Source organism: Caloenas nicobarica, chromosome Z (assembly GCF_036013445.1).
Source record: "Caloenas nicobarica isolate bCalNic1 chromosome Z, bCalNic1.hap1, whole genome shotgun sequence".
In the NCBI taxonomy this organism is placed as follows: Eukaryota; Metazoa; Chordata; class Aves; order Columbiformes; family Columbidae; genus Caloenas; species Caloenas nicobarica.
Window position 1 is genome coordinate 65,976,849 of NC_088284.1, and position 14,188 is coordinate 65,991,036.

At 34.8% G+C, this 14,188-nt stretch overlaps 1 protein-coding gene across 1 annotated transcript in view; it reads left to right on the top strand.

Annotated features, from left to right (window-relative positions):
• Nucleotides 1-14,188, top strand: part of CNTLN (centlein) — a 197,981-nt gene that overhangs the window by 156,785 nt on the left and 27,008 nt on the right. The window contains exons 19-23 of the mRNA XM_065656536.1: nt 6,182-6,346; nt 9,749-9,846; nt 11,517-11,643; nt 13,230-13,367; nt 13,725-13,910. Coding sequence (XP_065512608.1) covers nt 6,182-6,346; nt 9,749-9,846; nt 11,517-11,643; nt 13,230-13,367; nt 13,725-13,910 — 714 coding nt within the window. The remainder of the gene's footprint in view (nt 1-6,181; nt 6,347-9,748; nt 9,847-11,516; nt 11,644-13,229; nt 13,368-13,724; nt 13,911-14,188) is intronic.

Genomic DNA, 14,188 nt, shown 5'->3' on the forward strand with positions numbered 1-14,188 from the left:
TCCTAAATATTTTTCTTTTTCAATAAATAGCAATTTTTTAATTTCTGAATTTTTTATCTGAAAATGTTAAGGCCTTATATCCAGGGTCCTGCATATTTGCGTATTTTGGCAGTTTGCATCTCTGCTTTGGTAACTCAGTCCCTACAAAAATTAAAGCACATAGTTGTGAACATATAATTGATCATAATGAAACTACTTATATGATTAATGTTACATACATAGTTAGTAGTACTTACATTCCTTTGAAATTTGCAAGGACAGATGGAGTGCTGCATCTGCTTTGGTACAAAAGCAAGATAGTCTTCTTAATATGTATAGAAATTACGCATGGGATACAGCAATATTTACTCAGAGACATGAAATGAAAGTGATAGAAAATGCAAGCTGAAATAGAATTGCTGCAGGTCAAAACCCTTATCTTTGAATTGGTGTTATTGTTATACAGTTGACGTGTTTCAGAAGAATTTTCATCATATTAGAAAAAATGTTACCTGTATCGTTACTAAGTTTTTGTCTTATTTTCCATAGTTTATTTGAAAAATCATTGGTTGCACAATGTGCAGTTCTGCATTCAGGTTTGTCTGTTGTTTATAACAGCAGATGATTTCTTGGAGAATTGGGCCCAGAATATATTACTCCAATTCATTTATGCATGAGTGTGTGTTTCTCTAGGATAGATATATGTGTTCTGGTCTTGATCTATGTGGTATTATCGTTCTTTACAAAAAGAAAAGAAAACAAAACAAAATATAAAATGGACCTATTTCCTCTGACTTTATGGATTTTATTTTTTTATTGCTTCATAAGGTGCCATGGCCAGGACAAATGTAAGACTAAGCTTTTATAAATTATAGAATAAAATTAGCTGTAAATTAACTGTAAAACAGCTGAATTAAAATTACAAGTAAAACATTTGTTTATGAAGTGGTATACAGCAAATAGTGCTTTATAAACAATGATTATACTGTTCAATACTAGTGCATGATTAAGACAACATTCAAAGACTTTGATAAGTCTTTATTAGTGATTACAGCTGTGTTCCCAATAATAGCTGAATTTATAATTTGAATGTGTGAAAGGGCAATTCTGTACCTAGCTGTAAACTTTGCTTTTATAAAGCTGATGAACTGTGATTGTGTTAAACCGATCTTATCAATAGGACAACTATGTTTTTTCTTCAGTAAAATGCTTGAGATGAGAAATAAACCTCTTATCTGCATGCTGATATCTGTATTTCTCATCTGGGAACTAATTTAAACACTTCATGAGAGATTGACATTTTCAGTGCCTTAAACATCCTTAAAAGCTGCTTTGTTCATTGCAAGCCATATTTAGTATGACCTCATAATAATGTAGCACACCTCAAGTGTCATGCCTGTCTTTACTATGCACATTGGAGCTGTGTTCATCTATACTAGACAACTGCACTTCAAGGAAAGATTTTTTTTTTCCTTGATAGGCAATTAGCAGTAATTAGGAAGATTCACTTCAGTAAGATGTCAACATGAGATTGTTTTAAAAAGTTGAATGTCAGTGGCTTTAAAAGAGGGGTTTTTTTCCCTGACACATAGGTATGGCATGTGAAACATGAAATGTTAATTTAACTTTTCTGCTTATTATTCATGCACAATATTATTTTGTCATTCAGATACTACACTGACAGAGTGCAAAGGGTGTTAAAATAGTGCTGCTAGAATAAAAAGAGGATTAATCTACCATTGGCCAATTAGCCAAAGGGTACTTAATGGTCTCTAAAGGCTACTGAAGTCTAACAACTAGCTAAAGCACTGGCAAGAAGTCCTCTATATTACCTTCATTTACTTGACATTTTGTGAAACAGTCAGATGCTGATAACTGCATTTGGCTAAAAAAAAAAAAGAAAAAACCTGAGTGATACAGTAGACTTTACTGAAATTTCAGAAGAATAAATGACAAATATTTTTACATTTTAGAACTTTTTCCTGCTTTAGGGAGGTCTTTGTTTCAACTTAAGGGTAGGATATTAAATCACCAAAGATTTCTGTTTCATATTTTGTCTTCATGTCTGGAATACTAAGAAATCAACAACTTACAGCACTGGCATGAAAAAAGCTTTAACTGAGGATTTGGTGTTATTTGCCTTTTGTCTATATGGTCACATCAAGTATACAGCACAGTTGGCTTTTTAGTCTGGTATGTATATTTTTGTATTTTCAGATAGCTATGTACCATCGTTATTAATTTTAACTTTTTTTTTTCTGTGACCCATCAGGCAGAAGTAGGTTTTGATTCAAGAAAACAAAACAGGGTCAAGGTTAGTGGAATTGACTCAATAAATTTTGCCTTGGATATCGTAAATAGGTTTATCATTATGTAATAATAACATTTTATAGAGTGCATAGAATCATAAACAGCTAACACTGTGCCTGCAAATATGTTTTGAGAAGTTCTTTCATGGTTTATGTGTGCAACAAGTACTGCTTATCTTTTATGTTTTTCGTGATCAAGCTAAAGCTGTGAGAAAATAGCATTCTATTTAACACCTTCAGATGAGCCGTGTTAGATTTTAAAATAGAACTTGGTACAGGAGTTATGCGTGTAGCAAATGTATTTTATAACCTACTTTAGCAAGGTTTCTTGAAGAAAAAGAATATGTTGACTTCAGATTTCCTACAGACATCTCTGTGCACATTGTAATGTTTTCATCTGCCAAGATTTTAGGATGGGAAGCTTCATAACAAATATGATTTTTACACATCTAAGGATATTTAGATTGGTTATAGCTGGATTACAAAGTAAGTAGTAAAAAAAGGCTATGTCATTGCTTACAAAAAGGTTTCAGGAATACCTGATTTACATCCTATTTTATAATTCTGCCTGAGAAATACATTCTATATAATATATTCTGCAAATAAAAATCTATGGGATCATGTACAGCAGTGGCAGTGCAACAGCAGCCACCGCCAACAGAAATGGCATTTTCATACGTGCCAGTTGCAGTAGGAGGGTGACTCTGCTGTAAATGAGTGAAAAGCTCCTCGCAGGGCTGTTTTGATGCCGAGGAGCAATAGGCCATTCCAGGAGTTTCCCGCATTAATCCGTTGGGCCTTCCATGTAGCTGTCTTTCTGAGCAGAGGGCTTACGGTGAAAAGCCTTGGTGAGTCACTGGAAGTTTTACATCCACTACACAGAAACTGAGATTTCATCATGTATCCCTTTGTGTTCAGCAGAACAGAGTGTCATGGGTATACAAGGAGCAAGGAGATTAAGATAGATGGATGTTAAAATATTGAATCTATAAACATCTGTTAAGCCAAAACACTCTGGAGGAGGTGCAGCAGACAAAGGCCGCTACACGGTGGAGGAACAGCAGTAGCCTGCCTTTACCAACATCTGGTCTAGCTGGTGTTTAAGATTCTACCTTTCCTCCTGGTGACCTATTCCCCTGGAGTAAATCCTTTTTACTCTGTCACTCAGGATTTGCATGCATGGTAGCACACACACCAAAAACCCTATGTCTAAAAAAGAACAAAAGACTTGACTTAAAACTTGGCAAGTGGTGAGAGACAGCGCAAGATGAACTTGCTGCTTAAGTAGGTAAATGCAAGGAATATCTCTTAGGCATAAATGTCTTGCCAGGGCAAGGTGGCCGTTTTTCGCATCCTATGTAGACTCATATGGAATTTTCACATACCCCTTCTATATATTGCAAATAGAAGAATCATGCAATGGAATTACCAATCCAGTAGACACCATTTACATTTTCTCCGTAACTGTTAGGAGACGACCTTCTTGATATCTCTGATTGCAATTGTGTGCCTGTCTTAATCTGCTTTTGCAAGTTGAGGGGTGTTTGTCTTGTACATCATATACTACTTTGACTTCACTCCCATAGTTCTGATGCGGTTTCTGAATTTATGTACATTCATATTTTAAATATTTTTTTCCTACATCCTCACTTAAGTAAATTCTATAACCAACATAGCACTGTCATCTTTGGCACCTGTGCCCTAAAAGCCCTTTCTTTTTTGATATATTTGCTGTTGTTTTTGGGAACGTGGCTGCTACAGTCATGGCATTTTAGACCAGATGCGTTTTGGCGGCAGCAGTAGTGTAAGAAACTTCTGAGAGTCGTGAGCTATCTTGGGCAGATACAGAGGCATTTCTAATTTTAATCAGAAATATTGATCTAGCTATGATGCTTTTTCTTTTCTTTTTATGAATAATTTATTACAGAGACACTGAATCATGAAATTCTGCATGTAGAAATATTGGCTATACTGGACGAATTAACCTAATCTTCATATCTTTCTGTACTACTACTGGTTTTGCTTATTAAAGTAGCCTTCATTTTGGCTTTTACTCAGACTGTATTAATTGTGAGAATAATATATCAGATTAAGGAATAACCAATTAGAAAATATGTTAACACTATTTATCTCTTGTTCAATAATGACAGCAGATGCAGAAAAGAACGGAAAGATCCAGCCCTTTACTAAGAACAGTACTTATCTCACCCCACTGCCTTTAATAAATGCACTTAAGTGTGAAATCCTGTTAGAGTTTTAACTTTAAATACAGGGTGCATTTTCTTGTCTCCATGATGATTTTTAACCTAATGCAAAATCTACAAGCATTCTTTTGTCATTCATAATGGGAATCAACATTACCATAAGTAGCTTTATCTTTTGTTTGGATATATATATGTGATCTTGAGATGATCGGGTTGGAAGTTTGTGTTTATATAAACACACACATATGTATAAATTTTTTTGTAGTAATATCAAACAGTATAAAATCAATGTTGTAGTTAAATATAATAATAAAATACTTGGAAATGGAACACTGTGTTTAACCTTCTCACCCATGGTTTTTTGTGTACCAGCATATAATCGGCCACATATTTAGTCATTTCAAGCTGTATTATTTTGTCTAGTTTTTTAATCAGGATTCTTCACAAAGGAAAGGGGTTTTCCCTTCAGCAGATTTTAATTGGTATTGAGAGATTTCTGTTTTGTTTAGTTGTTCATTGTGTTAAACTACTGTATTACAATCTTCTTCGGAATGATGTATTACTGTGGTTAACCTCTTAAGAAGCAGAGAGTTGTTAGGCCATTGGTGGCTTTCAGCTGACTACAGATTCATGGAAGTCAACCACTAGCATGAAAATTATTTCAGTTCAACTTTTTGCAGAACAACATTCAATATTTTTAAAACTAAACCAAATATTTTATTTAAAAGATTACATCTATAAGAAGTACTGTGAAATATATTGTTACAAAGATTGAATAAGTCTTGTCAGTTGTCAATCAAGTGCAACAAGACTGAGAGTTTGTTTGCATGTTATTTATTTGAACTAAATCCCTAACAAGCCTCATCTAGGCTAATTGGACTTAGCATTTATGTTGCTAAATGAGAAGCGTTTTGGCTGCAGTATAGGGTGGTAAGACCTACCCAGTGGAATAAACAACTAACATCTGTTATCCTGTCCTGCTCCAGCTTGGCTTTTACCACTTAAGTACCTCAGCCCTAGAGTCAAGGTTATGGAATATGTGGTTCTCTGGCTATGCTGCATATATGTGAAAGGGAAGAAATAACACAACATGAGTAAAGACCAGCCAACCAGAAGATATTTAGTGCAGCTGGTCCACTTTGCTTTAACCTCTACAAGCCCTACAAATATCAAAACAGAAGCCAAGAGAAGGGTGTATGTTTTATAGCAGTTGTCAACACAGCAATTCAAGTGAGCTTACAGCAGTCACCATTAAAACATATTTGACATTTAACCACCTTTAATACACATTGGTGTCTGAGACGTCTTGGTATTTCTTCAATCTCTGCGTAGAAATAATTGCGGAATCCCAGAGAGGCTCTAGGTAAACAGGGTTCAACAGTAACTACTATTACAATTTTATATGATAATTTTTGCCTGTCATGGTGAAAATAGCAATATGTAAAGTAAAAATTGAATTATGTTGCTTTTAAAAAAACACCTTGTTTTTAATGTTGTTTGACTTCTCTTTCCTGCTGGATTTGATCTTTGCATGGACTAGAGAATTCAACCAACAACTACGCAATATAATTACAGATAATGTATACTGTTTCGTTCCTCTTGAAATATGAACCAGCCAAGCATCTCATATGATCAGGCAGAAATACTTTTAGGATGCAATTGTGATTGTTTCTTCTGTTTGTGAAACAGGTGTTGACCTCCAACCTGGCCAAATGGCAACAAGAGAAGGAAGATTTAGAAGGAAAATTGAAGTTGAGAGAACATCTGTCTCAAAATGCTGGCAAGAGTGAAGCCACCCCAGCTCCTTCAAAGAACATTGATTTAGAGATGAAACAGCTGCAGTGCAAACTGAAGGTGACAGAACAGATTATCTAGTGCTGAGGATAATTCATATGAACAGTAGTTTCATAACTGGGTCAAGCAGATATATGTATACTCACATATGCTTATAATTTCTATATCTTAGCCAATTATTAGCAACTTATGTGTTAGATAACCTTTGATGTTAAGCAAAAAAGTAGTCAAAACCCGGAGAATTAAAAGTTACAATTAAAACAATTTTGGCAGATCTAATAGGCCAGACAGGGGGCTTGCTTGGTTTTCACACAATGATCACATGCATCGTGTTGGAAAGTGCTGTAGAATTACTTCACTAAGAATTGTGTTGATGCCTTCCTTTAAGAAGGAAGTAAGCAATAGTTGTCTGTGAAGAGGATCATAGAATTTGGGCTGATGGGGCAGCTCATGTAGGGTAACAGTGTTATGTTACCTATATGTTGCTACTATTCTTGTCTTCAAAGAGACATCATTCTTGCATTTTTGTAGATTAGCTGGTAGGAAGATACTAGTTTATCGATGATTTCAATTTTCAGTGTCCAGTGATTCTGTTGTATGTGGATGATGTAGATCCTGGACTGTCTTGATCTGAGAGCTTTCTCAGCAGGTAGCCTGGCTCGAACATATTAATTCTTCCTCTCTTCTCACTGGAGGAAATATATGTGTAACAGAATGCCTTAAAGTTGTTTCTTTTTTCCCCATCATTTTGTGTTTAATATTTGAGGAAACAGAAGAAGTCAGAATGGTACAGCTTCTTGCTGCTAGAAGAGACGGCACACTAGCAAGCCAGCTGCCAAAGGATCAGCTGGAAGACAAGGCCATATTACATGGCCGACGTAACTGGCTCTGGCTCTGAGCGCTGGATTAGCTGTGCTAGTGCATGGCATGTGAGTAGTGCTCACACCTCTTAGCTGTTGATGGTAGTCATGGTATTACAGACCTTGGCTGTGTCACACTGGATGCGTAACATCTAAATTCAAGGATTAGTAAAGGTAGGTCACATTGGTACAGAGATGAGGACAGCAGAGTAGCCATGAAAAGGCACATAATTTCATCCAATTTATTAACTAATTATGAGAAAGACGTCTTGAAACCATACACGCTGACTTCTTGAGTGTTGTTTTTAGATTTGGGGTTGACTAATCTGCTTCTGTTACTAGTGAGTGGTAATTTCTGTTAATTAGGGTTGTTCCTTTTGGATGAATGACCTCATTATCTAGAACCTGGTAATCAATTGCTCCAAGAAAGTAAGAAAAATGAAAAACGAGAGGTTTGGTGTTTGGGGTTTTTTGTTTGGCTGGTTGGTTTGTTTGCGGTTTTGGTTTTGTTTTGTTTGGGTTCTTTGTTGTTGTTTGTTTGTTTGTAAAATACTGTAAGGGTAACACTCATGCCAGAAGCCTACTTTATTTGTCTGCCAGATGCGAACTGCAAAATATATTGGTAAAAATCAAAGCTTTTTTGCTTCTGCAGCAGAGGAAACATTTAGCAAGTATATATGAATCTGATGTGAAAAATGCTAACATAACTTTTAATTCTTTCTTAAAGATATATTTTTAATGTTAAAAAAACTATGTACAAGTACATTTAGAATAAACATAGTCCGTGACCTCAAATCCAGATTAATAGAGTAAAATCACTGGTTGCTGAATTGGAAGAGAGTTTTGGCCATAAGGGCCTCAAAAGCTACTTAAATCAAGTTACTGAAAGCCTTAGCCTTATTTTGACCTAATAATTTTTCAAGAATGTAAGTCCTGCAAGTCATGTTTTGCAGAAGAAACTGACAGGAGTTGTCAACTATTGTTCTAGACGATCTAGCGTACTTAAAAAGGGAATACAAAGTTATTCTCCCAAATGTCTGAATGTGGAAGCAGCAAAAGTTTTCCTTATAGCTCAAAATCTCAAAGTACCTGGTTTTTGGTTTGGTTTTATTTTGGTTTTTTTCAGAACTATCTTTGCAGTGTTTGTTTACGTTCTATGTAATGACTCCTTGTATCTTTGTCACTAGGAAGAAGTGAGTTAAATGCGGGTAGTGAGTTTGGAAGCAAAATACCATAAGCATATGTCTTTGCCTCTGAGCATGTGCAGAGGCCCACCTAAGTACTCTAATTCATATCTGGAATGTAAACCATGTAACTGGGTACTGTGCTTCACAGTAATGAAGTTCAAGCTCAACAAACAGGTCTCGGGAAACTCAGGAATATTCTGCTAGCGTACATAATTTTAACAATTTACTGGTTATACCTCACATTATAATAATAGTAAATAGACTAGACAAGTTATTAAGGACAATATTTTACATCTAACTATGCTCACAAGAATATATACTACCCTTGAGGAGCACAGGGTTATGTACAATACTCCTATTAATGTTAATAGGTGTTAGAAGTCTGCACTGAGCAGAGAAATTCTCCTGAAGTATCTTTGTTTACAGCATGTCTGATCTGTTCACTTATTGTTTATATGTGATGAGTGAAAAGCCTTAGTACAGTGGCTGAACCCGAAGGCATATATGCACACATATATGTTGTGCATACACTTAACGCGTATGTATCTTTTGGCAACACCTTTCGGAGTTCTGAAATCTCCATATGCGATGTGTTTGAGCTGCCGTTTTCAGCAATGGCACCCAGTGCATATGCTGAGATTGCTGAAAAGGCTACTTAGTTAAATTTCATATTTTTATTTCTCTAGAGTGATTAAGTTGTTCTATATCTAAATCTTGGGTAGATTATCTGTGTGTTTGTGTGGAGGAATTGATGCTTTTTTCACTTCTTACTTTGTACAATGAGGAAAGGCCAGCAACTGTATAATTCTTCTTCACTGGAGTTACACATGCCTGAAATTTAGGATTGTACTATTTTGTTACTGAAATGTAGGATTTGTATTAGTATGGCCAAATGGAATTGTCTTTCTCTTGTTCTTTGAGTTCCAAGGGACACTAAAACAGCTGCTCTTGTAGATTGTCTTGTATTTCTAATTGCACAAGATGAAAACGATTGTTGGAAATTGTTGCTATATAGTTGTAGGCCCCTTGTGCTGTAGAACTATACCACTCATGGATGTAGTTCAAAGGAAGATCCGATTTTATTTCTCTTCTTTTCTGTTACCTTTTCAGCTGACCGTGGTATGCAACCTGATAGGTACCTGATAGGTACACTTAGTTTTCAGGTATCCTAGGGAACATTAATCATACATTATTAGTGCAGTGGAAAAGTACTGATTTTGATCAGATTTTACAAATAATGTACTTTGGCCTAAGTGTAGCTAGAAAATAAGAATGGTTCTTTTGTACCAATTAATGTTTAAGAACATTCATAAAATATGTGGAAGTTTACACAGCCTATTATTTCAAAAAAATTAATTGTTGACTATGATAACATTCAGTCTACTTTATTTATACTTTAATATTTTTCAATATAGAACTCGAATAATGAAGTCACTAAGCAATTGACCACCATTAAGTCACTAAAAACCGAAGTCCAGGAAAAAGAAGAACGAATTCGGGAACTACAAGCGAAGTATGTTTAGTCTTCTATCCATTGTGTTTGGTGCCACCCAGTGGCAGCTGCATAATTGTTGCAACATCAACCATTCTTAAATCGATTTTTAAGATAATGTTTTATTCTTCTTTTTGTTGCAACCTGGCAGAATGTTACAGGGTGTTTTTAGCAACTGGAGCAGTACATGCTAGAACTGTGTTTTGTTTAAACTAGTGAGTGATTAGCTTGGTGCAGTATCCGTGTTGCGGATACCAGATACCCAGACCCTAGAGTAGACAGTTTTATCCTCGATGTAAGTCTAAATGAATTCCTCAGCACTGTTAAGCACAGTCTTTCAAATAAAGTAATTCTTTGCCTAGGGGCTAAGAGACATGTCAAGGTTCAGATGCTTAAACAAGATTAAATATCCAGCCTTATATTCAAAAAAAGTTCAAAAGGACAGTTGTATTTGTTTCTATTTGAATTGATTAAATTTCTTACTCATTTTGAAATTCACATGTGTTGTTGTGAAGTATGCAACTGAGATTTTCTTTCTACCTACTGTAGCTGGTATAATACTGTTCTTCAATTATATTACTATATAAACATACCCTATTAGTATATGTGTGAATTTCTTGCCTGTCCCAGAGTTTAACTCCTCTAACCAGTCTAATTTCTTATTTGTAAATAGAATGCAGTTTACTCGCCTCAAATCAGTTAATTTCAAAAATAGAGAATTCTTAAAGTTGTTAAATTTTGTGCTATGTGTATTTTCTTTTCCAAAAAAAACCTGGATTTTTCCACTATAAGACTTAAATTTAAAAGAGAGTTACTGGTTATCGTGCTTCTTTTATAAAACAGATAGTGTTTTTTCATAAACTGTAGGACATAATCACCAAAATAACAATAGTATAAATGCAAAATAGATGAAAGGAATTTTAAGTTGCACTATTTGCCTGTTCTTTTTAATGTGGTATTGACATGATATCACCAATGTTTTATTCCTGAACTGATTACTATCATACATTTTGCTTTCATTTAAAAAAAAAATCCAGAAGTCTGAACATACTCAGGTATTGCTTATGTTTATCTTTAAAATATTAATTTGTACCATAAGGATGGAGGCATTGTATAAGGCATAATTCCTCCTTCAACAGAGATTACATTGTAGTACATGGGATTTTCTTTTTTTATAAATTTCTGAAAAATGCTAATGTTATTTCTAGGTTTTGCAGTGTTTAAGAATTACCTGAGATACGATAGAGATTTTTTTAATGGAGTTCTGTGTAGTAGTCAACTGTAGGAAAGGAGACTTCACCCTTTCACTTTCTTTTAAAAATAGTTTTGTACAAAATAGTGTTCGAATGATACCTGCTTCAGGTTTTCAGCAGGTTTTTTGCCTTTTTTGATAAAAGCTTAAGTAGAATTTTTATAATTTCAGATCAAACAAGTTCGAGCATAAACCATGGCAAAAAGCAAATAAATTGCATATTTAGAAGTAGGTCTTTTTAATATGAGACTTGAAACTGGTTTTAATGGTTGAGAATAGGGTGAATTTCAAGAATTGCATCAGCTTTTATTTTAAAAAATGTTCTAAAATTTCAGGAATGATAGTTTGTCTACTGCATTTATGCTTTCAGTGTTTAAAATAGTTGCATATTAACAATATTTTCCAGCAGTGACATGCCGTGTAACTTCTTCCCTTCTAGGATTTCTCGACTGGAGAGGGACCTTAATATGAAAAGACATTTGATAGAAGACTTAAGGTCTCGTGTAAAAGCAAATCAAGAGAATGAGAAAACCTCTAATGAAACATTAGAAAGTCTTGAGAGAAAGGTACTTCTTTCTTGCCACCAGAAGGCATTTCAACATGCTATACATACTAAATCAATATATTGCTTTAAGCAAACAACATACAGTTAATTTAAGGGTGTAATTCCCTCCACTATAATTTGTATGAAATCAGTATATGGTAATAGCTTGGATGGATTCAGCATGATTTAATGTATGTTCATGAGAAGTGTAATTAAATATTAAAGTGTTCAGAACACTAGGTTGCAAGGATGTGCCATAAGTAGTGAGATTTAGTTTTATGCACTGTGAGTTCATAAAATACAGTAGACTTGGAACAAGGCTGATTTTATATGACATATGTGAATGAAGTCCCTGCACCTCTACTGGCTATAGGAATTATATGCTTTACTATGTTAATCTGTTGTCTGCTGCAACATATGAATGACTCACAGTTCTTCGCTTAATGTAATTCTATTTCTGTAGGTATAACTTAATTTCTGTAGCAAATTATTTTCTGCTGCAAAATTTTAGGATTATTTCATTGAAGCTAGAACTTTTATATCTTTTGACATCTTTCTATATAATACAACCAATGTATTGCACTTTGTCCTTTAATTCCAGAAAAAAGTTTATGGTGTTTCATTGTTTGTGAGGTTATGCAGCATATGACCCCAAAGTAGATATAAACAATTTACCAATTTGCTTTTGTTTTCCTAGAGTGTGGGTGCTCTTTGAATACCACAGGCACTGTCTCCGCTTGCAGTCACATAGCACTTTCAGCTCTAGAGCGAGCTGCACTTTTTCTCCCTGCCAAAGATAAGGTGGTCTTAAGAAATCCACAGACAGGGAGTGGGAGCATAAGTAAATAAGAGAGCTAAAGTATGAAATGAGAGAAATACCCGATTCTGGTTTTAGACAGAAGATTTAGAATGGAACAATGTAATTTAGTACTGGTCTTTTGGTATTTTAAGTGCTGCATTTCTCAGATTCCATAGAATCAAATTCCATACATTAATTTGATTATTCCATGTGCAAAATCAACTTGATAAATTTTACATTATCTTCAGCATCAAAGAAATGCCCTGTTATGCGACATTGTCAGGAAAACTTTGTGATTAATACTGTCAGGAGAGCTGAATGATTTTCTAGGAGCACCAGTCTATCTCATTTTACCCAAAATCAATGTTTGCATTATATGGCAAAATTATTATAATTATCTAAGAGGCTTTACAGACTATTAACTTGTAGACAGTTATCATTTTCTCAGCTGAGTTTTAATTAGTGTTTTTGCCTCTGATAGAAGAAATGTGTGGAAGTTGTGGTTTGCTCCCTTTTGCATGCACTGTAACAGTAAAATATAAACAAACAGCTCTGCAAATGGAGAGCTTTTATTTACACTTAATACAAGTCAAGACTTTCTGTAACAAGATTGTGTGCAAACTGATCTCTACTGGATCAGCAGTAGAAGTTTATTGAAGACTGTAATTTCAGAAAAAAAGTGCTTTAATCAAATGATTTATATACTACATGTATGTTTATGCAGTTTGGTAAGCTTAGTTTTGGTTTTATTTTCATTTTTAAGTTTTGTGTCTTAATAGTCTATTGCTCTTGGCCTTTTGTTATTTCAGGTAAAGGCACTGGCTGAAGACTGTTCAAACAAAAAAACTTCGATTGACTCACTGAAACAAAGACTTAATGTAGCTATGAAAGAGAAGTCTCAGTATGAGCAGATGTATCACAAGGCTAAAGATGAGTTGGAGAAAAAGGTATGTTAGAGATGCGATGGCTCCACCGCGGAACCTTTTCCTACCTCACTTTCAAGTGAAAAGTTGCAAGGTCATCAGCTTAGACTTTTTAAATACAGAAAGGGAAAAAAGAGCAGAATAATGGTAATGTGTTTAGCTGATTTAATTCAGTCATGTCACTGAAATTTAGATGCTGAAACATGGGCGTAATGACTGATAATGAAATTACTTTTTCCTGTGAAATGACATTGTATGTGTTGCAAGTAGAATGTTCTGTGATGGTAACCATTGTGTGAGAGGCTGGTTTGTTTGTGGTCTACCATATCTCCTTATCAGCTTTTAATATGTCGCTGCTGTTTCTCTGTGGATGTGTTTCAGGATCTCAGGCTTACCAATCTAGAGAGCAAAATGGTTGAGACTGAATCTGCCATGACTGAACTTGAGACAACTGCATCTCAACAACTACATGGTTTGGCAAAGCAGAGTGGACAGGCTTTGGAAACTGTACAGAAGAAGCTGCTGCTCGCCAATGACAAAGTAAAAGAGTTCATGACATTTGTGAAGGTTAGAGTTTTGATTTTCTTTTGAGTGTTCAGCTGAATAAAGGTATTCTTGAGTGAAACCAAAATGTAAAATATTAGATGAAGCTAATCTTTGGTGCATTGCCTGTTCTGGAACATCTTTGAAGTTCCTTCACTGGCCTGGTGTCAGCTCTGAGCTTAGTTGTATGTATAGCAAATTACTCTGCAGAAAAAAAATCCCAACCTATTTAAGAAAATAATTCATATCTTTTGATTAGCGTAAATTACCTCATTTTCCACATGCATTGCTTTTTATTGCAG